This window comes from Salvia hispanica, chromosome 1 (genome assembly GCF_023119035.1).
Source record: "Salvia hispanica cultivar TCC Black 2014 chromosome 1, UniMelb_Shisp_WGS_1.0, whole genome shotgun sequence".
NCBI lineage: Eukaryota > Viridiplantae > Streptophyta > Magnoliopsida > Lamiales > Lamiaceae > Salvia > Salvia hispanica.
In genome coordinates, this window is record NC_062965.1 from 38383265 (window position 1) to 38409006 (window position 25742).

Below are 25742 nucleotides of genomic sequence, written 5' to 3' on the forward strand. Positions count from 1 at the left end.
ATGCTTGTCCTCAAGCGTGAAGACAAACAAAAGAAATAAGTCGAATTCGAGCCTGGTTACTCCCCCTGACCGACTCTACCTAACTAGACTCAAGACTCTGACGCAAAGGAAAAGAAAACAAACAACGACACAAACACATAACACATATAATTAACTTAAACACATAGAATATGCTATATTTTCAACCACCCCTCCCCTCGAGATCAGGTGCAATCCGGCCTTAGGCAGCCTTGAACTTCCGCCGCCCCCTTTTCCTCCCCATTCAAGATATCTGCTTGTCAGGATCACCCAATCCTAGGCCAAACACCGGGTTCACTCAGTCACTCATTCCTCACAGTGGGATGTTAGGACTCGTTTTCTCTCAATGCTAAACCACGGATGTTTCGGACTCAGATCTCACGTGCAGCTCCCGAAGGTCTTTAAGGCTTGTAACGGGGCTATTGGTTTGTAATGTTTGGGGTAGTTGTTCCTAAGGCTCTAAGGTTCAAAAAAACTAACTACTTATTTGATGAGGGAGAACTGTGTGTATTCGGGCTTCTGGCTAGGGCTTCTTCTTCGGCCGGACAATTTCGACATTGGCTTCCAACCTGGTCGCAGCTTCCTTGTGGCTTCGCCACCCTTATTCCTTCTTCCTCCTTTCTCTTTTTGTGGTCAAGTATCTGCGACCATTTTCTTCGGTTTTCTTTTCCTGTGGCTTTGCCACCCTTATACCTTCTTTTATATTTTTGGATCTGGAATTTTTTCAGATCGATTTTCTCCTTCTTTCTTTGCTTTTCTTTTCTTCAGCTGGTTTCTTTTGTATGTCCTCCTGGGCAGTTGCCTCCTTGCCTTATGCCTTGCACACACACAGTTCCAGTGGTTGATGGGTTATTTCGGGGTATAGATCAGGTTAGAAAATGGGGTTCTAAGGGTAGGTTTTTTTTTTTTTTTTTTTTTTTTTTTTTTTTTTTCGGCCCAGGGAGGGGGTTTCCTACTGCCTTCAGGGTTTGCTACACGCGGTCACCTTGCCCCTAGACATCATGTGGTAGCCACTCTTCTTTTTTTTTTCAGTGTTTAGTGGAAAGCAGTTCCACTTTGGGGCTTCTAACTCACCTTTTAAGAGGGCTTTCGTGTCTGACCTAAGGGATGGGTTTTTCCTTCATACTTGCATCATCTATACTGACTAGGGGTTACTGGAGGGGGTGGTTTCTGTTTTCCGGCATGCCTTATCTCCCTCAATTCCCCTCACCGTCAGTTCGAGGCAGTTGAGTTTTAAGCCCATTCATTAAAAAAAAAACACATAACACATAATTCCTAGACCTAAACAAACCCTAAAAAAAACTAACATGCACTGACTCAAATAACACATATATACATGTCATACTGGCCATTTGCTCCCCCCCTCTCACTTCACAAGTGTCTGCCCCAGATACGGGCTGTGAAGTGAAAATTGGGAATGGCTAGTATGACAGACACACATTTATAACAAACACATACTATATCTAAAAACTTCTCACACTTAGACTATGCAATAGGCTAAGTGGGAGAGCTTCAGATATATACATAGATTTACAAAACAGAGCAGAATATTTACAAAACATGATATATAAACATATAAACTCCTCACACTTAGACTACGCAGTAGGCTAAGTGTGAGGTAACATGCTTATGACAGAACACAAAAAGAAAAACATAACAAAACACATGCACCGAAGTAGCAAACCCTTTACTTCTCACACTTAGACTATTGAATAGGCTAAGTGTTATGAATGGGGTTTGCTCACATTTAATACACATAATTCTACCTATTTAACAAAAGTAAGAAAACAGAAATAAAAGAAAACTAAAAATTAAAAAGAAAACTAACTGGTCAGTTTGGGGGGGGTCGATCAGACGTTCCTCCTGCTCCTCCTTGGCGCAGGGGTCTGTGCAGGTGGTTCCTTTGGTTCCTCTTCAGTGGATTCCGGTTGGTTGTCATCTGCCTCCTCTTGTTCATCACCTTCTTCTTCCTCAGGTCCGGTGGTTTCCTCGTTCTGTCCTCCATGTCCACTTGTTCCAGCTCCAGTGCTTTCCTTTCCTCTCGCCAATTCCTTTAGGATGCTCTCCATTAGGGTTGTCAGCTTTGCCATCTCTGCCCGTGATTGTCTATTCTCCTCCGCTAGCTCAATGACTGCCTTCTCCAGATTTTCTTGCCTCAGCCTTTGCGCTTGGTCGATTTGCCCAGCTTGCCCCTCTTGGCCCTGTTGTGCCCTTCCACCAGGGGCTTCTCCCATCGGGTAGAACTGGGGCACTCCTTCTCTGTAGTATACCAAGTTTGTGCGGACGAAGAAGGGTATATCGAACAGGCCAGGAGCGTCGACCATGTACATCGGAGATAGGTCTTCTGCCTCTGTTATGATGATGTTGTTGCGCACGAAGGCTCCTAGTATGTGGCAGAGGGACAAGTTCCTAGCTGGGTGGGTGGCTATCAGGTGGCATTGGTAGGCTGTCCAAAATCCCAAATGCAGCCTCCTACCGCGATTAGCGCACCACACCATGTACAATTCAGTCATAGATGTTCTGGCAGCTGAATTACTCTGTCCCAGTAAGTTGTAGCCCAAGTAGAGTTGCACTAGTCTCAGCATGGAATTGTTGAAATGGGTGGATCTGGATGTAGTGGAGGCGAACTGACCAGCATCGGGGTGGGTTAGCTCCTCCCAGGCTTCCTGGGGCTCAAAGTCTATGTGTCTCCTCGGTACCCCCCTCTCTCGACTTCTCCATTCTGGTCCTATAGCCTCCTCCAGGCTACACATTCCCAGTCGCACGGTCCACTCGATCAGACTCATGGACAGCTCTCCACCGAATATCCTGAAGGAAATTGACACCTCGTCTAGGTCCGTTGTGACTTGGAACCTAAACGTGGTGAAGAACTCCTTCGCTAATCTCACAGATATCTCCGGGTCCCTATTCTCTAACAGCCACTCAAAACCCAATGCTTCCATACTGGCCAGGAAGGAATCACGAACAGATAACTCATCCAAAGAGGGTATGTGGAGTACCTTTCCGCATTTGACTTGCTTGCTGCTATCTTCCTTGTCGTCAAATGCGTCCTGAAGCTTTTTGGTGTTGTAGTGCTTCATGTCCTCCATAAGCTCATCAGTGAGCTCTACCCTCCACCGTCGGTACACGATCCTCTCTACCGGAGGGTGGACTAGTTCTTGGTGGTTGTCGGGGAGCTGCTGCTCATGGTACTCTTTCCCTCTCTAGAGAGATATCACTCTCTGAGTCAGACTCTTCACTGGACGTGTAGTCGCTGTCACTTAACCTCCTTCTTTCTTCCCGCTCTCTGATCACTATGCTGGCATTGGCAGTGCGCTGTTTCTTTACGGCTTGTTTCTTCTTGGCAGGGGCTTTCCCCTTTCTCTTTCTTTCTTGGATGTACTTGGCTTCTTCGATTTCCATTGCCTCTGCTTCTTCGTCGGCTTGTGTTGAAACATCCTCCTGGGTGGTAGGCTCGGTCACCACACGGGTACTAGTATCACTTCTTGTCGCCTCCTCCCGACCTACTGACTCTGATGCGAGGTCCAGACCCTCAGCCACCTTGTCAGCATTCTCCTTCTGGTCAGTCGGCGTTGATGATACTGTCCCTGTTGCCATTTGGGTGTCCTTCTGGCTAGCTTTTGAGGGCTCCTCCCCAGGTTTTGTAGGAGTAGTCTTCTCGTCTTCGCTAGAGACCTCCACTGCATCTGCTGCTGTGTTTGCTCCTGCCTTGTTGGACTTCCACTTTCCTAAGCATCTCTGTGACACTCTTTGGGGTTTCTGCCTTTCTGCCTTGGGGGTCGTTCTTCAACACTAGTCTCCTCTTTACTGGCTTTGGTTTAGTTACCACTGAGGCTTCCTCTTGATGTGTTTCTGGTTCTTGCCTCTCCTCCTCAAGTTGCTCAGCTTTCTCCGGTTGTTCTTCTGTCATCTCCTCCACGGATTGGTGGACTACCCCCTCCGACTCATCTGCTTCCATGGCTGTTTCCCCCCTTCCTACTGCCTGGGATGCGAGGTCCAGTACCTCAGCCACCCCTTCAGGGTTTACCACGATCCTATCTCCCTTGCTCAAAACCGATTGGAACTCATCATCCGTCATTAACCCTTGCTTCTTGGCCATTTCGTTCAGGTCTATCTCCTCCTTCTCTGCTTCATCGGCTGTGGCTTCAGTGGCCATTATCTCCTCTGCTTCGCCCTTCTCGCCCTCGCTTGCTCCCCCTCCGCTCTCCTTTTCCTCTGTTTCTCCCCAGTTGGGATCTTGATAGGCGGAAAGAGGGCTAACGTCGAGCGGCTTTGTTTGTTGGTGTATGGGAGAAAGGTGAGAGGGTTCTGATTGTGCAGTTACTGTTGGGGAGGTCTTTTCGGATGTCGGATTTGAGGTTTTTGGGGTGGTGGTGGGTGGGTTTACTGTGGTTGCAGTTGGGGTAGGGTTTGGTGTCGCCGGCATTCCTCCGGTCAGGCTAAATCCGGCCAGGGTCGCTGTCCAATCTTTGTTCGGGTCTTGTTGCCTTAGATACGCCGCCAGTGCGTCTAAAGGAACCATTGCCGGAATTTGTGTCGTCGGCGTTGGCTGTGATCGTTGCGGACTCGGCGGCCGCGATTCGGTTGTTGCTCGGACTACTGGGGGGTCTTCGCCGGTGGTAGATGCTGGGTTATCGGTTGCTTTTCTCTTCGCCATGGTCTGTATCGGTGGTGGTTTTGGATTTGGGTGGTAGTTTTCAGAGTGGGGTGGTGGTTGTGGGTGAGAGAATGCAGGTAAGGGTTTGTAAAGTGAAGGGGAGTAGGCGGTGGGGTATTTTATAGTGGGGTGGGCAGTTGAGGGTTTTGACCGGTTGTAGGCGGTTGCCAGGTTGCGACGCTTCGGGTGGGAGGCGGTTGAGCATTCTCGCAGCTGATTGGACGTCTCCTGTCACGTCTCTGCTCCACGCGCCCTCCCAGTCTCTGCACTCGCCTGCAAAGCTGCAACACGCACCAAAATTCAAATTTCACTCTATACCTCCCTCTCAACTAGCTAAAAATAGAAATAAAGCAAATAAATGGCTCTTAAATATAATTCAGAGTTTCACCCAAGTGGTATCCTCGTGGTCAGTACGGACTCCAAATTAATATTTAAGATCCGAAAATCTTTTTGGTGTTTTTCCTACTTAACTTAAGTTAAATTACTAAATATTCACAATATTTACATCATTACTAAGGGTATTTAAAGTTTTACCTGGTCAATAAGCACAAATCATATTACGTTGACCAGGTGGAACTCCAAACCCCTTTTCTACTGGTCATTTAGACGCTATTGAGATGTAGTGGAATTTCTTCCACTACACACATCTCTTCATTTTCCCTATATATTTTTAATCTATGCCCATTAACGACAAAAGGTTCAGAGTTAGGGACACTCCCTGAAATCTCGACCGCTCCATTAGCACGTAGTGCAGTGATAATGTAAGGTCCTGCCCATTTTGACTTGAGTTTCCCAGGCATTAGCTTCAATCTTGACTGGAAGAGTAGTACTTTCGACCAACTTGGAGATCCTTGGTTCTCAGATTTTTGTCGTGCCACATCTTTGTTTTCTCCTTGTACCACATGGCTGAGTCAAACGACTCCAATCTGAGTTCTTCCAGCTCTTGTAGTTGTAGCTTCCTTTCCTCTTCACAGGCCTTAGCATCCACGTTAACCTGCTGAACTGCCCAGTATGCTCGGTGTTCAATTCCTACTGGCAAGTGACACATCTTCCCAAAGACGATGCGATAGGGGGACATCCCGATAGGAGTTTTGTAGGCTGTCCGATATGCCCACAGAGCATCTTCCAACCTTGTGCTCCAATCTTTTCTGGAGGGGTTGACTGTCTTCTCTAAAATGCTCTTTATTTCCCTGTTTGAGATCTCTGCTTGCCCGTTGGCTTGAGGGTGGTAAGGACTAGATAGGCGGTGATGAACTCCGTACTTCTTCATCAATGCTTCGACCGTTCGGTTGCAGAAGTGAGTCCCTTGATCGGAGATGATTGCCCTTGGTATCCCAAATCGGCTGAATATATGACTCTTGAGGAACTTGGTGACTTCTTTAGATTCACAAGTGCTTGTGGCTTTGGCTTCTATCCACTTTGATACATAGTCAACTGCCACCAGGATGTAGGAGTTCCCATAAGATGAGGGAAAAGGACCCATGAAGTCCATACCCCAGATGTCGAACACCTCACAAACAATTACTGGAACTTGCGGCATTTCATCCCTCGCGGAGATCCCACCGGTCAGTTGGCAACGGTCACAGCCTTTGCAGAACTCGTATGCATCTCTGTTCAGGGTCGGCCAGTAGAATCCGCTATCCAGCACCTTTCTGGCAGTCTTCCTTGGCCCGAAATGTCCTCCACATGCCAAGGAGTGGCAGTGCGTTAGTACATCCCGTTGCTCCCAGTCAGGAACACATCTCCTTATGACCTGGTCGGTTCCTGCCTTCCACAAGTATGGGTCGTCCCAGAAATAATACTTTGCTTCGCTCTTGATCTTCATCCTCTGAGCCTTTGTCACGTTTGGCACCATTGGTAGCTCTCCCGTCACTAGGTAGTTGGCCAAGTCCGCATACCAGGGTTCCTGTCCTACTTTCTCCTTGCCCTTGGTTGTTGCGTCCTGCCCAGTAAGCCTCATTACTTCTTCCCAATCGATCTTCCTTGCGGAGAAAATCACTTCACACAAATGCTCTTCCGGGAATCGATCTCTCACATCCTCACTGTTCCCTTCTTGTATTATTCTGCTCAAGTGGTCCGCTACTTTGTTTTCAACCCCCTTTTTGTCTTCTACTTCCCAATCAAATTCTTGTAAAAGCAGCACCCATCTGATCAGTCGGGGTTTTGACTCCTTCTTCGCAATGAGATACTTAATGGCCGCATGATCAGTATAGACGATGACTCTGGATCCTAGTAGGTACTGCCTGAACTTTTCGAATGAATAGACAACCGCCAACATCTCCTTCTCGGTGGTGTCATAATTCCGTTGGGCTTGATTCAAGGTCTTAGATGCATAGAATATCACGTACCTTTTCCCATCGATCTTCTGACCCAGTACGGCCCCCACTGCATAGTCACTAGCATCGCACATCACCTCGAAGGGGTGATCCCAGTTAGGAGCTTGAATAATCGGTGCAGAGATCAATTTTTCCTTAAGGAGGTTGAAAGCAGCCTTGCAATGCTCGTCGAAAACGAACTCCACCTCGTTCTGGAGAAGTCTGGTAAGGGGTTGGGCAATCTTGGCGAAATCCTTGATAAATCTTCGATAAAATCCAGCATGGCCCAGAAAACCTCTTATTCCTTTCTGATCAGTAGGGAAGGGTAGTTTGGATATGACATCCACCTTAGCTTGATCCACCTGGATTCCCTTTTCTGACACCACGTGTCCTAAGACAATTCCTTCTGTAACCATAAAGTGGCATTTCTCAAAATTTAAAACCAGACTCTTTGCTTGGCACCTTTCTAGCACCACATCCAAATGTTGCAAGCACGAGTCGAAAGAGTCTCCGTAGACAGTGAAATCATCCATAAAGATCTCTATACAATCTTCAATCAAATCCGAGAATATGCTCATCATGCACCGTTGGAAAGTACCGGGGGCGTTGCATAGGCCAAATGGCATACGCCTATACGCATAGGTTCCAAACGGACAGGTGAACGTGGTCTTATCCTGGTCCTCCGGGTTCACGTAGATTTGAAAGTAGCCACTGTACCCATCCAAAAAGCAGAAGTACTTCCTCCCAGCCAGTCGCTCCAGCATTTGATCGATGAATGGTAGGGGGAAATGGTCCTTCCTGGTTGCAGTGTTCAGCTTTCGGTAATCTATACACATTCGCCATCCAGTGACTAGTCTGGTGGGCACTAGCTCATTCCTCTCATTCTTAACCACCTGGATCCCTGATTTCTTGGGGACCATATGGATTGGGCTGACCCATTCACTATCGGGTACCGAGTATATAATGCCCAGTGAGAGCAACTTCAAGATTTCCTTCAGTATCTCTTCCCGCATGTTTGGGTTCACCTTTCTTTGCGAATCTCTATGTGCCTTGGCTCCCTCCTCCAGCCTAATGTGGTGCATGCAGACGTCCGGGCTTATCCCCACCAGGTCCGTAAGGCTCCATCCAATAGCCTTCTTGTTTTTGCTCAGCACAGTTAGTAGTCTTGCCTCTTGCTCTTCAGTCAGCCCGCTATTGATGATTACAGGGAACGAGTCTTCCTCCCCGAGGTAGGCATACTTAAGGTTCGCTGGCAACTTTTTCAACTCCACTTGTGGGGGTAGTGTGTCTGTAGGTAGAGGGTTCTTTTTAGAATCCTCCTCTCGCTCTTGTTCACCATCTGATTTTTCCTCCATACTGGCCGGTAGTAAAGCCCCTACGGATCCCGCTAGTTCCGACTTCTGACAGAATTCCGTAATTGCTCCTTCGATCTCCTCGTCAGTTAACCCTCGGCTACTGATCAGATCACACCATGCAGCTGCTTCCACATCAGCCTGGGCATACACATCCAAGGCTTGGAGTTTTTCCTGCAATAATTCGGTCTCAAGAAATTCTTGGACTAAGGGGTCAATTACATCAACATAGCATAGATTTTCAGAATCTATTGGTTTTTTCATGGCTTCATTGATGTCAAAAACAAATTTCTCACCATTAAAGTCAATGCAAATTGTCCCCTCAGCCATATCCACAATTGTCTTAGCCGTTCTTAAAAATGGTCTTCCTAACAATATCCCGCTAGACTCCCTAGCTTCTGGTTCACTCATTTTAATTACATAAAAATCAGCGGGATAAGTAAAGTCTTGTATCCTGACCAACACATTTTCTAACACACCCTCCGGATTTATACATGACCTATCAGCCAGTTGGATCAACACCCTAGTATTTGACAATTTTACCCCCTTCAACCGATTATAAATGGATAACGGCATAACATTGATAGATGCTCCTAAATCACACATTGCATGCTCGATTTTTACATCTCCAATTGTTATGGGTAAAGTAAACATACCTGGGTCGGCTCTCTTGGGTGGTAGTTTCTCCTGTACAATAGCTGACGCTATCCCTTCCACCATGATTTTTCCATCCTCCTGGGCCTTTCCGGCTATGAACTCCTTTATAAACTTCCCCAGAGGGGGCAGTCTCACGGCTTGGAGGAATGGTATGGTGACATCCAGCTTTCCGAAGATCGACATGAAATCCACAGGGTTTTCTTTCTTCCTCTTCGTAACAAACCGATATGGAAACGGTTTTTCTCCTTTAGCCTCTTCAGTTAGCCTTGTGGACTTTCCTTTGGTGCCTCCTGGGTTTGAGGTCCCGATGTGGGTATTGCTCCTTCAGGTTGCTCGTTTCCAGGTTGTGTTTCTCCTCCTTTCCTTCCTCAGTAGGCTTCTCGTTCAGAAAAAACGGATCCTCCATCTGAGGCAGAGGCCTCTTGAGCTCTTCCGCTGAGACGGTGTCGCTCAGCACCCTTGCTCTACTAGATTCCCCAATAGGGTTCTTGAGTTGAGGTCCATTATAGGCTGTTCCGGACCGCAGTGTAATCTTACTCACATTTGCCTTTTCAGGTACATGGACTGTAGATGGGAGTTTCCCTGAGTTCCCTTTCATTTCGCCCACCGAGTTAGCGAGCTGGGCCAACTGCCTGTTCATCATATCCATATTTGCCCTATGCTCCTTCTGGGCACTTTGCATTCCTTGCATTGTTTCATTACTGGACTGCAAGTCGCTTTTAATGCTCTGCTGCGAAGCAAGCATCTCTCCCATCATGTCCTCCATAGACCTCCTCGACCTGTTTGGGTGATGGAATTGGTTCGAGCCCTGGTGCTGGTTAATGCTGGGGTGGTGGGTTTGACTGGTAGCCCGAGAAATTTTGTTGGTTTTGGTTTTGTGGGTACTGGTTATACTGGGCAGGAGGGTTGTACTGGTCGTGGTTGTGCTGGTACTGATTTTGGTTTTGGTTGTGGCTGTTATGTTGAGGCCCTGGGTTAAATTGGTTCTGGTTTTGGTTCTGGTTGTTTCGCTGATGGGGTGGCACATAGGCAGGGTTCGGGTTCTGGTTTTGAGGGTTTTGGTTCTGAGGATGCTGGTTTCTTCCTACCCAGTTAGACTGGTAGTCAGGGTTCGTTGGGCCACGGTTGGAATTTTGGTTCGGGTGGGGGTTGGGTTGATTTTGAGCCTGATTTTGGTTCTGATTCTGATTTCCATCTCCCCATCGGAAGTTTTGGTGGTCCCTCCACGGTGCATCCCTCTGCCTTCCCGGAATCCAATTGCCGTTGGAATTGTAGTATCCTGCGGCATTTGCTTGCTCCACATCTGGCGAGTTGTCCGGCTGATCATATGGTAGTTCTGGGGCCTCTTTGCCTCCAGTCGGAGAAGGTGGTGGAGTGTTTTGCTTGATTGCAGTCAGTAATTCCTTCTTTAATTCCTCCATCTTCAAATCCATCCTTTCCTCCTGGTCAGTAGCCGAAGCACTTGCTACCCTTTCTCTGCTGTACCCATCCCTTGCGTTGTCGTACGTCTTCTTCGCATTCAACAGCTTGCGTAACACCTTCTTGGCTTCACTGACTCTCAACTGTGTGAAATCGCCTCCGGATGATGAATTCGCCAGATCCTTTGTTTCCTTGTTCATCCCCTCATAGAAGGTGTGGTGCACCTCTATCTCCTTCATGCGATGGTTGGGGCATGACTCCAGAAGACTCATGTACTTCTCCCAGTACTCGCTCAGGGTTTCATCATATTCTTGCCTTATGCACGATATTTTCCTCTTCAATGCACTTGTCTTTGAAGACGGGAAGAACTCAGCTAGGAAAACTGACTTGAAATCGGCCCATGTATTGATGGAGTCGGCTGGCAGGCGCATGAACCAGGTGTTGGCCTCTCCCTTTAGGACAAAAGGTAGGGCCTTCAGTCTGTAATCGTCCTCGCTTGCTCCTGCTGGCCGCCTCTGCGCCTTACAGATTTTGCAGAACTCATTTAAGAATTCGTAGGGTCCCTCGTAACTCTTCCCACAGTACGTCGGTAGGATTGCAATAACGTGGGGTTTCACATCACAGGCGGTCTGGCCTGGGGTGACCACTATGGCTTGTGGGGGATCTCCGTCGGCGTGTGCAGTAAGTGTTGCGAGCTCGGGATCGTCCTCACCTTGGTCAGCCATTCTCACTAGTGTTCTTACTGGTTGGGGTGGAAGCTCCGGGAGTTGGTACTCTAGATCTTCTTTCTCCTCGTCGCTGCTCGTGCCTAGGTCGGACAGTGCTGTCGACAGGCCAGAACGAGTGGTAACGAGTATTGTTCCTCGGGGAAGTATCCTTGGTCTCCACTGGCCAGGAGCCGAGCCACTTCTCATAAACTGAAAACAAAAAGAAAAGGAAAATTATAAACAGTATGTACACCAAAAAGATCACACACAATAACAGGTATGAACGCCATCCATCCCCGGCAACGGCGCCATTTTGAAAGCGTGCAGGTTTTCTCTCGGTCAACGTATGTAATTGGGAGTGTATCCAACTGATCAGAAAGAGATTCCTGACCCAGCTGAGTCGTTGGTACGACAACCGGGACCTGATTTCAAACAAGTTTCCTCAACCCACTTCTACTGATTAGTATAGTGGAGGTAAGGGTCGAATCCCACAAGGATGGACACGTTCGGATAACTGCGGTGACTTTCCTGGGTGTTTTTGGTTAGCTACCACGCTTGGGTTGAGAATTTACCTAGGCAAGAAATAAAGATGGTACTCTACTGACTAGTTGGCGTGAAAATAACAGGCATGTGGTTGTGTTCGTGAAAATAGGGGACAAAGTGTCTCAGAGGTATACGAAAAGTAGACAGTTACTAAAAGGGGAAATTTAGACAACAAGGTATATCTGGTGGCTGGTTGGTTTTCTGACAAGTCTGGAAGGTACAACTGAAAAGTAGGGAACAAAAGTAAAAGTAACTTAAAAGTAAAGTGGTCCAAACTAAAGTTGATTTTGACGTTTTCTTCTTCACCAAGTATTAACAGAAATCATATGAACACAAACACCATAACTAAACTCAGATTCATAACTTCAAACTCAAGATCCATAGATTAAAATGCTCAAACTTAAAATGAACGGCGAAACTGCAGTTTACCTCTACTGACTAACATGCAAGGTGGTGATTATAATGCAGAACGAAAGACTCATGCACGAAAATTAGACTGAAACATAACTACAACCTCAGATCAACAACTCCAGATAAGACAACGCTTAGAAATTAAAAGCAACGACTAGATCTAACTTTCCTAGGCAGAATGAAGCAAACTCGAACCAAAGGGACATTCGAAATAGAAATTTCATAACTAAAACGTTTGGATCTTCACCAAATACTTCAAAAGGCAACAAAGATAAATGTTTGCACAGATCCAATGAAGAAAGCAAGTAAAGATTAAACTAGAAAGCGAGTAACGATTGTTTTTGCCACTCCGGGCGATGATACTGCTATACTACTACGGCAAACTGGCTGGAACGGTGGGATGATGACTACTCCGGTAGACTCTTGGACGTCAAGTGACCATAGCTGTGGCGAAGAACGAGAGATTGGATAATGCTAAAGGACTGATCTTCTAGAGAGAATTCTACTAAGTGTGTATGAGAACCGAGAACTTGGAACTCCCAACCGAACTGAACTCTTCTTCTCTCTCCAAGTGGCTTCTTTTATAGGGAGGCTTGCCCTTGCTTTTAGGGTAGACTTCCTTCACGTTTTGACTTTTCTGCCCTTGTTAATGATCATCCCAGCTATCCTTCTTCTCCATCTCGAGCCTTTTCTCTGGCATGCATCCTGGTCAGTATTGCACCCTTCTAGCGCCCTTTTCACTTGCGTCACCTGAATCGTCTCCTACTGATTTGGATCCCTTAATCCTGCACACTTGAGCAACTGTTTTGCAGATAATACATGCATTTCACGACATACTGACCAGTAACCAAGGCTTAGAATACGACTTATCAACGACCAAAATAAATACAAACAAAACTAAGACTTCTTTTAAACAAACAATGACCCATCCATTTTTACGCACACAAACGTCATTATTCTAAACAGATACTTGTGAACAGGCAAATTTCCAATCATTAATAAGCAAAAAGAAATTCAGTTTCCAACCAAGCAAATAATATAATAGAACCAAGCAATTACTAAGGCTCAATCAAGCGTCCTTGGTTTCTAGGAACCACACCCAACGTAACCCTGTATTTTTAAAAAAAGGACATATATCCAATAATAAACCACACCTAACCAGATTCGCAGCATATGAATCCAACCCCAAAAGAATAAGTTTTAAATGTAGCAACCATAATAAATACCAATCCCTAGGCCTGAAAATTTAATCCGCGGGTTTTGGGTATTCCCGACCCAGTCCCAATACCCGATGGGTTTTGAGTACCCGAAACCCGAAATTATGGGTTCAGGTACGGGTTTGGGTAGTTAATGTTAGGATTCTTCGGGTTTAGGGTACCCGAAACCCGTATTAGGGTACCCGACTAATACCCGATTAAACCCGATTAATTATGTATTTGTGATAAATATTTTGGGTTATAAAGTTCTTAGTTTACTATTTGGATTATGTTTGGTTGCTTTGACATTATTTAGATTATATGTTTGGTTGCTTTGACATTTCATTGTTCTATTATCTCGACTTTAATACTTCTTTACATTCGTGTTCGGTTCATGTTGCATTATTTATGTTCTTACTTGTTATCTTTTGAAAATATATAGTTAATTAGTTATGCTTTCTCCATTTTATTTACATGTTCAGTTAATGTCTTAAAAAATTAATCTCTTTTATGTTTCAATTTATACCAAAAAAAATTTATTTTAAAATAAGTAGTGTCTATTTGTATAGTGTCCATTTTATATAATATAGGAGTAGAATTATAGTAAAAAAATAGTATAGGTATTGTGTTATTTTAAGAATTTATATTCTCATCACAATTTAATTTATATAAAAGAATAAATTTCAAATATAATAATTTTGGGTTTATGGGTACCCGATTAGTTGGGTTCGGGTACCCGCATCGGGTATTAGGGTACCCGAATTCACATACGGGTCGGATATTGAGTATGATATTTTTGAGATTTCGGGTTCGGGTACCCGAATTTTCGGGTTTGGGTACCCACGGGTACCCAAATTTACACCCCTACCAATCCCTTTATCAAGCAATTTCAAAGACATAACAAGCAAGCACCCAGTCATACAATGCAATCCAGGAAGTCATCAATTATAGATCCTAAATGGAGCAATCACAAACAAAGCAAATATATTAGGTACAAATAAGCAATTACAAACACATTATTATGCAAAGCAACAACAGCCTGTTCTGCCCGTTCTGGCAATTAGCAATTAACGACGCAATAGAAGCAATAAACCAATCAACAGATGCATTAAGCAATAAACAGTCTGAAAAATAAGCAATAAACAATAATCAATAAGCAATAAAACCTAAATAAGCACTACACAGTAAGACAGAGCAACAGAGCAATAATCAATCGAAAATCTACATTATTATGCAAAGCAACAACAGCCCGTGTAGGCAATTAGCAATTAACGACGCAATATAAGCAACAACAAATCAACAGAAGCAATAAGCAATCAAAATTTTTGACTCATGGTAGTGAATTGGAAATTTAGGATTGCTTAATAAGCAATAAGCAATTCAAAAATAAGCAATAGAACAATTATCAATAAGAAATAGAATCTAAACAACCACTAAACAGTCAAACTAAGCAATAATTAATCGGAAATCGAACCCAAAGCTCACGAGCAGGAGGCCGAAGCGACGTCTGAGCTTCGCCGCGAGATGCCTAGCAGAAAGCGCCACTGTTACCTTGAAACAAGTAACGACCTATGGTTTATTGTAAATTAGGAATGAGTTTATTGTGAATTAGGAATGAAAATCAGCAATTGAATAAAAGAGGGAAAGAGAGAAATGTTGATTGGGGAGAGAGAATGATGATTCGTTTTTCAATTTAGTGGGAGAGAGTTATTGCGGAGTGGGAGAGATATATCATGAATCAACGCCAAATTTACCAGGATTTTCCATTCTCGTATTAGTTTCAATTTCAACAAAAAGACAGAATTACCCTTATAAGCAATAATATGTTACTAACCAAGTAATCCGTACTCTTATTCTATAAATAATCTCAACCATCTAATTAGGAGATCGGGTGGTTATAAATAGTGTTATTAAACACTAATAATGTGAGTTTCACTATCCATATTTACAACTTATACCACTATAACCCATATTTACAACTATTTATTAAACACTAATAATGTGAGTTTCACTATCCACTAACACTACTTTAACTTTCCTCCTCATCATTTCCCTTACTTTAATAACTTAAATAATTTAAAAACAAATAACTATTGTTTAAAATTAATAATTAAGAATTTTACAGCAATACTCGTCCATGATTCAGTCATTAGCTATCCGGATTAGTATTAAATAACTATAATCATGACTAATAATTTTATTCATTAAATTATAATTTTTGTCAAATTCTAATAATTAACCTCTATCACGTCAAATTCTAATTTGCAATATACTTTTTATTCTCCTAAAGTAGGTGTTTTTCGTTTTATATCTTGACTAATGGGCCTCACAACTATAATTAATTAAGCCCTAACAGAAGCACCATAGCATAACAGCTGCTGCTTCTCAATAATATTTATTCCTATCTGCTTCTCTTGATCACTTCTATTTGAGTCAGAAAGATACCAAATTTCTCTTCTTTTGTGCTCTCTCAACCGATCGTGCTTCATCTCTTTTCTCTTAGGTCAACACATAATCATCTTCTCCTTTTTTATTGTATAAGAATTTCCATCATAATTGTTTTTTGTTTCTACAACTTTTTATTGTATAAGAGTTTCTCAATCACAATCAACCGATTATCGTATCATCAAGTAAAGATAATGTGGTTGAATGGTTGATCCAGGTACAATAAAGTCTTAAGTACAAATTTATTTTTGTTGCATCCCCACCCTAATTGTTTGATGGTGTAAAAATAATTTTACTCAAACCTCTAACTGATTAAGAAAATTATCTTTTTTCACTAGTATACTTTTATTACCTAAACATCAGTTTAGTTTTTCCAACATCAATTATTTTCTTAAGATGAACTAATTGATGAGCGTATATACTTAGAAAGTCATTCACGACTTGTTTTGAGTGAAAAAAAGGAATTTCTCCAACATATGAAAAATGGAGTATGTTATGCTCATTTTACTAATTATTAGTCAGGGTACTCGTGCTTATTTTTCTAACTTTAATGTGTGCAGTTATGGCTTATAAAGGACGGAGGCGATGGTAGCCAAATGTTCATTTGCAAGATGAACCAAATATGTCACAACAACGGTTGACTGGTGAAGGTAAAAAACAATTGCATAGGTTTTAGTCATTTGATGTTTATTTGATTGTATATAATTTGGTGAGATTCACAAACATAGTTAGGTTTTATATAATTTTGTGTATTTACAATAATAATATACTTTTGGAATTTTAGCATAGTATAGTGATATAGTTCAGAAGAAACATCGTTGGACTTTAGCATTCAAAATAATATTAAGCTCTTAAAATATTTTGAATTCACAATAAACCATAGTTGTTTTATAATGATGTACAAGCTTCACAACTAGGACTGCATTGGGTAGAAGAACTTATAACAGAAATATACATCATGAAGCTTTGAACATGGTCGAACATTCGGATCATAGTCGTGAGAGAGTGACTGTAACATCCCGGAATTTAGAACCCTAATTTTTGAGCCCTAGAATTAATTGTTGATGACGTGGAATCGAGAATGCATTTATTTAATGAGATGAGTTTGTGTTGAAAGTTTGAAAAGTCAAACTTATTGATTTAATGATGTGGCATGTGATTTATTTATTGGTGAGATTATGTGGCAATTATTTGTTTAAGGGTGAGTGAGAATATTAGAGAAAATTTCCATAAATACTTGTCACCCTAATTCTTGTAATTTTCGAACCCTAGACCCCCTTTGAAGAGAAATTCTATTTCTTCCGGAATTTATTTAATCTTTGGGATATTTATCCAAATTAAATTCCAAGAGCCAATTATTTCCTTGTTTAAAGATGGAAAAATCGAGCCCCCTTATTTTACTAGTGATTTTCGAAAATCACCATATTTGGGAAGGAATGAATTATTTTATTTTATTTGGTTCCTTACTTGATTTCCTTCCATACCTAGAATTTAATTATTCTACCAAATCTTTCCATACCTCAAAAGATCTTGCCTTACCTTATTCTAGGCAATATTTGAAAATCCATGCCTTATTTAATTAGGCCTAGAAGGCGCCACTTTTGACTCCAAGAATGGGAGAATTCTTATTTTATTTTGCTCCGTGATATTTTTTTCTACTCCGTAAAATATACCAAAAAACAAAATCTTGGCTATATAGAAGCCATAATTTTCGAAACCTATGGGATTTGCCCTAGGATCTATTTTTGTTAATTCTTCTTCCCTACTTCACAATATTTATTTATTTAATTGTGGAGAATGAGATCTTACCAAATATTCTATTTATTTACCAAAGATTTTATTTGGACTCTATAAATAAGAACCAAAACCCCTAACCCTAGCCCCATATTTTCGGCCCCCACCCTCCCATACACTCTCTCAAATTTTCTTCTTCTACTCTCCAATGCTTTGCTATCTTTTGGAGAAGAATTGAAGTTTAATCCAAGAACTTTGAAGAATCAAGGCTAATACTTGTTTTCTACCTATCGTTTTTCTCAAAAAGGTATTTTTGTTTAAGAGTTATGCTTGATCTTCTTCTACTTCTTCTTTTTCTTCTTCTAACCGATTAATCGGTCTTCTTGAACCCTCATGCATCTTGGTTGAGTGAAAGAGGGATAAAAAGGGATGTGGGAACATGTGTATGTGTGTGTGCCGTGTGTGTGTGTGTGCCATGTGTGTGTGTGCCGTGTGTGTGTGTGTGTTGTTGTGTTGTGTAGTGTGTGTTTGATGGTTAAATAATTTTGTGTGATAAACACGATCTTGATTTATTAGTAATGATAAGATGAATCGTTGGGAAGAGGGAAAAGTAATAAGACATGCATGAGTAAGACTAGTATTGAACCTAATTTGCGAAGCCGGATAACGGAAAAGCGAAACTACTTGAAAACTAAGCAATCGAGGTGGGCTTTACTCTAAAAACTCTCTTTTATTTTATCAAAACGTTGTTTGGTGTTATAAGGGTGGTTTAACTGTTATGCCATGCCTATGTCTGTTTTATTGTGATATTGTGTGCCTGATGCCTAGTTTGTGAGTTCGCTCCATTGGGCTATATGGCTATGGATATGTTTATACGAATTCGGGTCCGAGTATGGGCCGCAAGCCCTACCAGATTTGTGTACACGAGGGGATCGGGAGCCGTCCTTGCTAGTCGGCCGGTCTCGTGGGCGAAAAGTGTGACCACACTTTCGTCGCACATTGGAATGATTGTGATAATGGATTTTGTTGAGGAAAATGGGGAGTTATTTTGACTGGCCAGTCTATGGAAAATATATTTTGTGATACTCATGATATTTCTCTTATAACTGCTTAAAACTCGAGTTCACTTGGTAAGGGTGGCATAACTTATAAAATGTTTTGGCAATGAGCTCACTGAGTATTTCAAAATACTCAGCCCTGCATGTGTTTTCCTTATGTGCAGGTTGAATGATGACGAGCGGTGGCGGGTGTTGAGCAGATTAATTAATTAATATGGACATGTTGAACTTCAAGCGTAGTTGTGTCTTCATACATAGCTATTCTTTCTCTTGGTCGTTTTCCGCTGAACCTTGATACTCTTAGAATTTCTTTTGGGATAATTGCACCTTACTCTTGGCTTGTGGTTTATATCTTGGATATTTTGTCGTACTCTTCAGATATTTTGATCACCATTTATGATACCTTCCTTCTTCTTTTAAACTTCTAGGTTTAGTAGTTGTTTTAAATGCTCTGATGTTTCCTTTATTAATTTGGCCAACACTCTTTAAATGAAACCCTAGCCTATGTTTACTTCTTGGGAGTCCGTTTGGGTAGCAGCCGCCGCATTTATTGTACCCTAGGAGGGCGGGCTGTTACAGTGACACCCTTGCCAATAGGAGATATGAGTGTTGGCATCGAACAAGAACAACTACAAGGTAATGCGCAATTAAACACTATAATAATCTGCATAAACTTTTTAAATGTATTGACTAATCATGTTATTATTTTAATGCTTCAAAATGATGCATCAAGAGCTGAAATTATTGAATAAAAAAGTAGAGACCCTACTTATATGAAAGATATTTGGGTCGTCCCCAAAATCTCCCATCCATTTTTACTTAATATATAATGAGTTGGGTCAGTCTGTAGGTGGTGAACATAGTTAGCCATTTTTTCATCAAACAATTTTGAGTATTTCAAATTTTTTTTATCAAAAGACTTCGAGCATCTCAATTCTTTTCCCTTTGGCATAGCGTGCCAATTTTTAACATCTAGTGTACAATACTTGTCATTTCTTGCTATCGAACCTAAAAAATGGCCAATCTTACTATGTTTATCACCTATAGGTTCGACGAAACTCATTATATTCAATATAAATAGGTAGTAGATTTTAAGGATGACTCCATAAATCTTTCGTATGAGTTGGGGCCTCTACTTTCCTTTTCAAAAATTATAGCTCCAGATTATCACATTGAAGCACAAAAATAATAATATGATTAGTCAATACATTAAAAAGTTTATGCAGCTTATTATAGTGTTTAATTGCTCATTACCTTCGTCTTGCAAACGAACATTTTTTCCTCAAAGCAAGACTTGAATGACTTTCAAATTATATTTGGCTAGCTCAAAGTGTGGATATATGCATAAATAATTTATTAAACTTATTTATCAATGTTGGAAAAACTAAACCAAAATTTTAAAAAAATAAAAGTATCCATTAGCTTCTAGTTTCGAAAATTGCATAACTACATGTTTCTTAATTAGAGGTTTGAGTAAAATTATTGTCATTTAGAGTGGGTATGTACTCATACAATAATGTGTCTAATCTTTTGGATCACTCCTAACTTAGGTTTAGTCTAGGTTTTATTTGTGAAGGGTTATGGAGAGACATATCACAGAGCCGTCGAGTTTGAATTTCATGTTTTTAGATTTAAGTTTTCAAACGGATTCATTTTCATAAAGCTTCGTAACTTTTTGCTCCATTCGGATGGAGCAAAAATCCGATCCGTAATCCCAAATATTCACCCTCTCAACTTTATAAAAGTTAAGGAACTATTTAACTTTTTGATATAAACATGAGGAGTATTTTTACTATTTTACCATTCTTCTTTCCTATTTTTAAATTCATATTTTATTTTTTAAAATTTTAATTTGTTAATAAAGTAAATTCTTAGTTTATGCATTCTTTTATTCAGAGATTAGATTATAAATTCCTAATTTTATAGTATTATAATTATTTCTTTCTTTCTTTCTTAATTTTATATATGCGTTCTTAATCTCGTACTATATTTCTTATAATTGTATGAACAAGTTTTTGCGTTAAACGAAATTTTGCATATGCAAAATGGTTGATGTATATATGTTATGATATTATCTCAACATGGGATGTAATCAAATGTAAACGCTAAATATTGTAAAAACTTCAAACTATGATATGGACCATTAGAAAATATCAACAAATGACAAAATAATAGTATAACAGAAAATGTCAACATAGTGTTAATACAATTGACACTATGTTGGCATTTTCTCTTATATTATTTTGTCATCTATTGACATTTTCTAACGGTTCAGATAATAGGTTGGAGTTTGTACAGTATATAAACTTGCGTTTTATCACTATCATATATGGACTGTGATCAATACCAAACCACTCTTAAACCTTAAACGCCGAACAACATCATTATATGATAACCCGGAGATCATTATAATGAACTAATAACAAATGAACTTCAGATTTCTAAATTATGCATGTGATGTCATTGTTTTTAAATCTCAAAATTTCCTATAATGAACTGCAAATAAAGTTGTAATGAATTCTGAATATTTTATTATGATGTGTTTGGCGTTTAGCGTTTAAAACTAGTTTGGTATATAATACAACTCCCTCGTCTAACTTTCTATTTAACGGAGGGAGCCATTTGTCGAACACTAGAAATTATAGGGAGAATCCCTATTTACACTTCCTATTAGTAGTGATTGAATTTCTATACTTAGTTTGATATAAAAACGAATTGTGGATGGAATGACAAAACATAATGTTAATTAGCTAGCTATTTACTTTTTGGTGTAAATGTGAGGAATGTTTTTACCACTTACATCTGATGAATATAATGTATGATGTGGATCACAGTTCATATTGTTTAGTAGCAAAAACTCCTTACATTTGATGAATGTAATGAATGAATCATCAATTGAAGGACGGGTTTGGTCTAAAAGGTGCTCGACAAGTGGGGCAAGTGAAGCTCTTAGATAGCCAAGGATCAATGCAGTGAGCATGGAACTGATGTTGGCAAGCAGGAAGCACTCTGCAGAATTGCGGGTAGCGTAGATTCTCCAAGCAGATGGCGCAGATCGAACCACCTCCCTTGTTGTGGTTGTGGCAGAGGCAAGTTATCTCTTGCAGCTCTTCAACTGATATGTGGAAATAGGACGAGCTGTAGTTGGCTGCGTTTGAGTAGTACTCGTCTTGGCTCTCTTCGTCTTGGCTTATGAAGTCGATGATCAGGTAGCTGCACATCACGTAGACGATGAGGATGCCAACGATGCAGATGAATGAGAGAGGAGGAGGGAGCTCAGGCAATGACCACACCATTATTTGTTATTCATGTTAGTTCCATTGGATGTTTATAGAATAAATGAGGTGGTATGCATTTGAAGTAATATTTCTTGATTGCTTGTATCCTTTGCTTGTTTTAGAATTCTTGTGGGATATTCGTTATTTTATTTTATTTTATGTGTGGGTACTTTGATAAAATAAGATTATCTTTAGATGTAACATAACATGCCATTTTTTGTCTTGCCATCATACTGATATCAAATTTAATCCATCTTAAGTGATAATACCGATAATTATTAGAAGGTTTAGATTTCTGAATTCACTAAAGAACTTTCTTTTATACTAAATGATCATTCCCAACCCATGCCTCCCACCACGTCACAACTTCCTACAGCTGACACAGTATCATTCCTGCGCCACAAACATTAATATACACTGCTGCTGCTGTTACTACTAGTATTACTATTATTACTATTATTAATGTTACTATTACTACTAGTATTACTATTATTACTATTACTATTAGTACTATTACTACTAGTATTACTATTATTACTATTACTATTAGTACTATTACTATTACTACTAGTATTACTATTATTACTATTATTAATATTACTATTACTACTAGTATTACTATTATTACTATTATTACTATTACTATTATTACTACTATTATTATTATTACTATTATTATTACTATTATTATTATTATTATTATTATTATTATTATTATTATTATTATTACTAGTATTACTGTTATTGTTATTGTTATTGTTATTGTTATATTATTATTATTATTATTATTATTATTATTATTATTGTTATTGTTATTATTGTTATTATTATTATTTTATCACTAAATTTATTAAATATATTTATTATACTACCTCATCTTTAAAAAAATTTATTTTTTCCATTTTGGTACGTTTCTTAAAATAGAAACTCTCTATTTTAGAAAAAAATTCTCTTTAATAAGGTAGGATTCATTCTCTATTAAAAATTTCCAATCAATTTTTTCTTCCTATCTCACTCTTACTGTACTAATTGCACATTAAAACTCGAACGCGTGACTATCCGGTGGCTCGGGAGGTCAAATGCAAATTTCTACTTCACTTATTTTTAACGGCAAACAGATCCTTACGTTGCTTAGACCTAGCTAGTTGACATTTCGATTTCTTTCTGTCGAGATATCATCATATAAGTCAAAAGAATAATACAGGTTGACTTCATAGACATAACTGCAATCACAATCCACCATCACATGTTTATATCTTGTAAGATGAATAAACTCTTCTTTCTAAATTTGCTCATTTCCTAAGATAAAGTACATTTAACATTTCGATTTTACTCAAGGTGTTTACCAATTATGTAATCAATAATTAATTGAGGTATAACTCTCTCTGTCCCCGAGTGTTAGAGCTTTAACTTTAGACACGGTGATTAAGAAATAAATATTCAGTGGATTAATTAAGCAAAAAGAGAATAGAACAAAAGTAAATAAATTAAATTAAATACTTCCTTTGTCTCATTGAAATAGACTTATTGGGGTTGACACGAGTTTTAAAGCATAATTGGTAAAATAAGATAGAGAGAGAAAAAGTACATGAGATCATGTAGTGGAGTCCATAAATGATAAAGTAAAAAAAGAAGAGAAAAAATTGTCATAAATGGATATAGAATATTTGTATGGGACAAACGAAAAAGAAAATTCGTCCTATTTCTATGGGAAAGAGGGAATATGAGATAAACAATAGTAAAGAAAATAAAGTAAGAAAGAGTAAAAAATCAAAGAGAAAAAATAAAGTAATAAAGTGTGCTGAATTTTGGCAAAATTAGAATTGACCCAAAAAGGAAGATTGTTGATTCATGGAAGTAGATAAGGTTTCATTGTTCAAGATGAACTCCACTTGCTCTAACTGCATCTGTTTCAAAGGAATTCGACCCTATCATTAGATGTTGATGACCATCACTACATAAGAATTCGACCCTATTAGCACAAGCGAACAATTTAGCTCTTTAAAGTCTATCTAATTACCCTTACACTATAAAATTGCCTCTCATTTGGGGGTTAAGGGTAAACAAGCACAAATGCAATAGACCTATATGCTTCCCTAACCAACTGCATACAAGAAACATTCCAAAAGAACACTATTGAATAGTACAAACAAAAACTAAAGATTGAAAACAAACCAAAACTAAAGCAAAACCCACACTGAAACAAATAGATTTAAACAATAAATAAAAAGGAACGGGGATACCTGCATCAGCATCTATTTGCTCCAAGAAATTAGCTTTAGAGCACAGTGCCTCTCCCTCATAATCTCATCAATACCCTCGTACTCTTTGACCATATTCATCCACTTTTCCTCACACTTGTGATGATCATTGGAACCCCTTACCAGACATTTCAAGGCTGATTTCTTCCTACAAGAGTTGATTGTTGATTTTCACACTTTTGCAGCGAGAAGTGAGGGCCTTGTAGTCTTCGAACATAGTGATCCACTTATCCTCACACATGCTTGATGATCGATTAAACCCTTTCAACCTCAGCTTCTTGCTGATGTCCTTCCATAATACCTTGGTGTTCGTCCTACTCTCGAAAGCCTTTTCTTTGCGGCGAGACCATGGACCTTGGTTGGTGGGATAGTCATCACCTATATGCTGCAGGTTTATTTTTAATAATGAAGGAACAGGAGGCACAATCTATCCCTTTCTTTCGCGCACACACACACGCCCAACGACAAATTTATCAGATTTAAGAGGATACAACAATACACATACCTTCATCAGTATACTCAGATAGACCTTGATAGTCAGTCACCTGCATAGGCCAAGTAGAATTGAAATATTTAATGCAAAATTTAGAATATGGAAACATGTAGAACATGTTTATGCAGTAAGAAATCCAAATTTTTAAGATGTATAGTTACAACTATACTACAGAACCAGTAATCATTTATCCATTTATCGACTCAGCCATGCAATGCTGAGCACAAATCTCGACAAATAATGGTTTATAAAAAGGTAAGTGCCCTCTCCAACTGTCTCACAAAAAGTTCAACAGGCAGAGGGGAGAAGAGACAGTAGATTGCAAATGAGAGGTAAATTGAACCTACCTTCCAACAATGTATAAAACTCTATTGTGGATTGCATGATAGTTTCCTACTTTTTTCCTGCATATATTGAAGACCATCACTGCATCAGAACTGGTTATCCTTGAAAATACCAGACAAAATAAATAAAACTGATATGATTAAGTTACACCCCTAAACTATTCACATGAGGGAACAATTTAGCCTTTTAATGTCAATCTAATTACCATCACACTGCTGAAAATGGCCAATAAATTGTGGATAGGAAAGCAAAAAACATATAGACCAATATGCTTCCCTTAACCAACTGCATCCAAGAGTATTTTCTAAAGAACATTATTGAACAAGCACAATCCAAAATTAAAGCAAAACCCTACTAGACTACAAGGATATTCGAACAAATAAAATGAAAACAAAAAACACCACAGAAAGGGGAATGCCTTCATACTTCATACCCTTTTTCTTCCTTAAAATTGGCAAACCACTTAGCTTTATTCAGGATCCAAACGGGGATCCTTGCCCTTCCTCATCTCAATCTCAACTATATCCTTGTAAAAGTTCATCATATCATGCTCATCTTTCTCGTACTCGTACAACATTGTCATCCACTTGTTCTCACACAAACCTGAAGATCGATCGAACCCCTTTTCCCTCATTTGCAAGAAGATGTGGTGCCACAAAAGCTAGTTCCTGCACTCGAACAGTTTATCGATCTTTTTACGAATAGAAATTAGGGCCTTGGTTTCCTCATTAGACCATGGACTTTGGTTGTTGGTATAGTCAATACCTGCAGACCAAAAGATTATCTTAAGAATAAGATATTCATGTCTTTATATTTCACTCCATAATTTAAAGGACAATTTCATATAATATAG

General features: G+C 39.9%; 2 protein-coding genes across 2 annotated transcripts in view; both read right to left on the reverse strand.

The window, feature by feature from the left end:
* LOC125196046 overlaps window positions 1-9182 on the reverse strand; it is a 163900-nt gene extending 154718 nt beyond the window's left edge. Inside the window, 5 exon segments of the mRNA XM_048094407.1 lie at window positions 5517-6272; window positions 6390-6593; window positions 6675-6918; window positions 7024-8516; window positions 9036-9182. Coding sequence (XP_047950364.1) covers window positions 5517-6272; window positions 6390-6593; window positions 6675-6918; window positions 7024-8516; window positions 9036-9182 — 2844 coding nt within the window.
* A 12221-nt stretch (window positions 9183-21403) lies between these two features.
* On the reverse strand, window positions 21404-21808 carry LOC125196057 (E3 ubiquitin-protein ligase RING1-like). Its single transcript, XM_048094419.1, has one exon. The coding sequence runs from the start codon at window positions 21806-21808 to the stop codon at window positions 21404-21406; it is 405 nt and encodes a 134-aa protein (XP_047950376.1).
* Between the last annotated feature and the right edge of the window lie 3934 nt (window positions 21809-25742).

Bases quoted from the DNA above. Each gene is read 5' to 3' on its own strand.
- LOC125196057 (XM_048094419.1), bottom strand. From the start codon at position 21,808: ATGGTGTGGTCATTGCCTGAGCTCCCTCCTCCTCTCTCATTCATCTGC.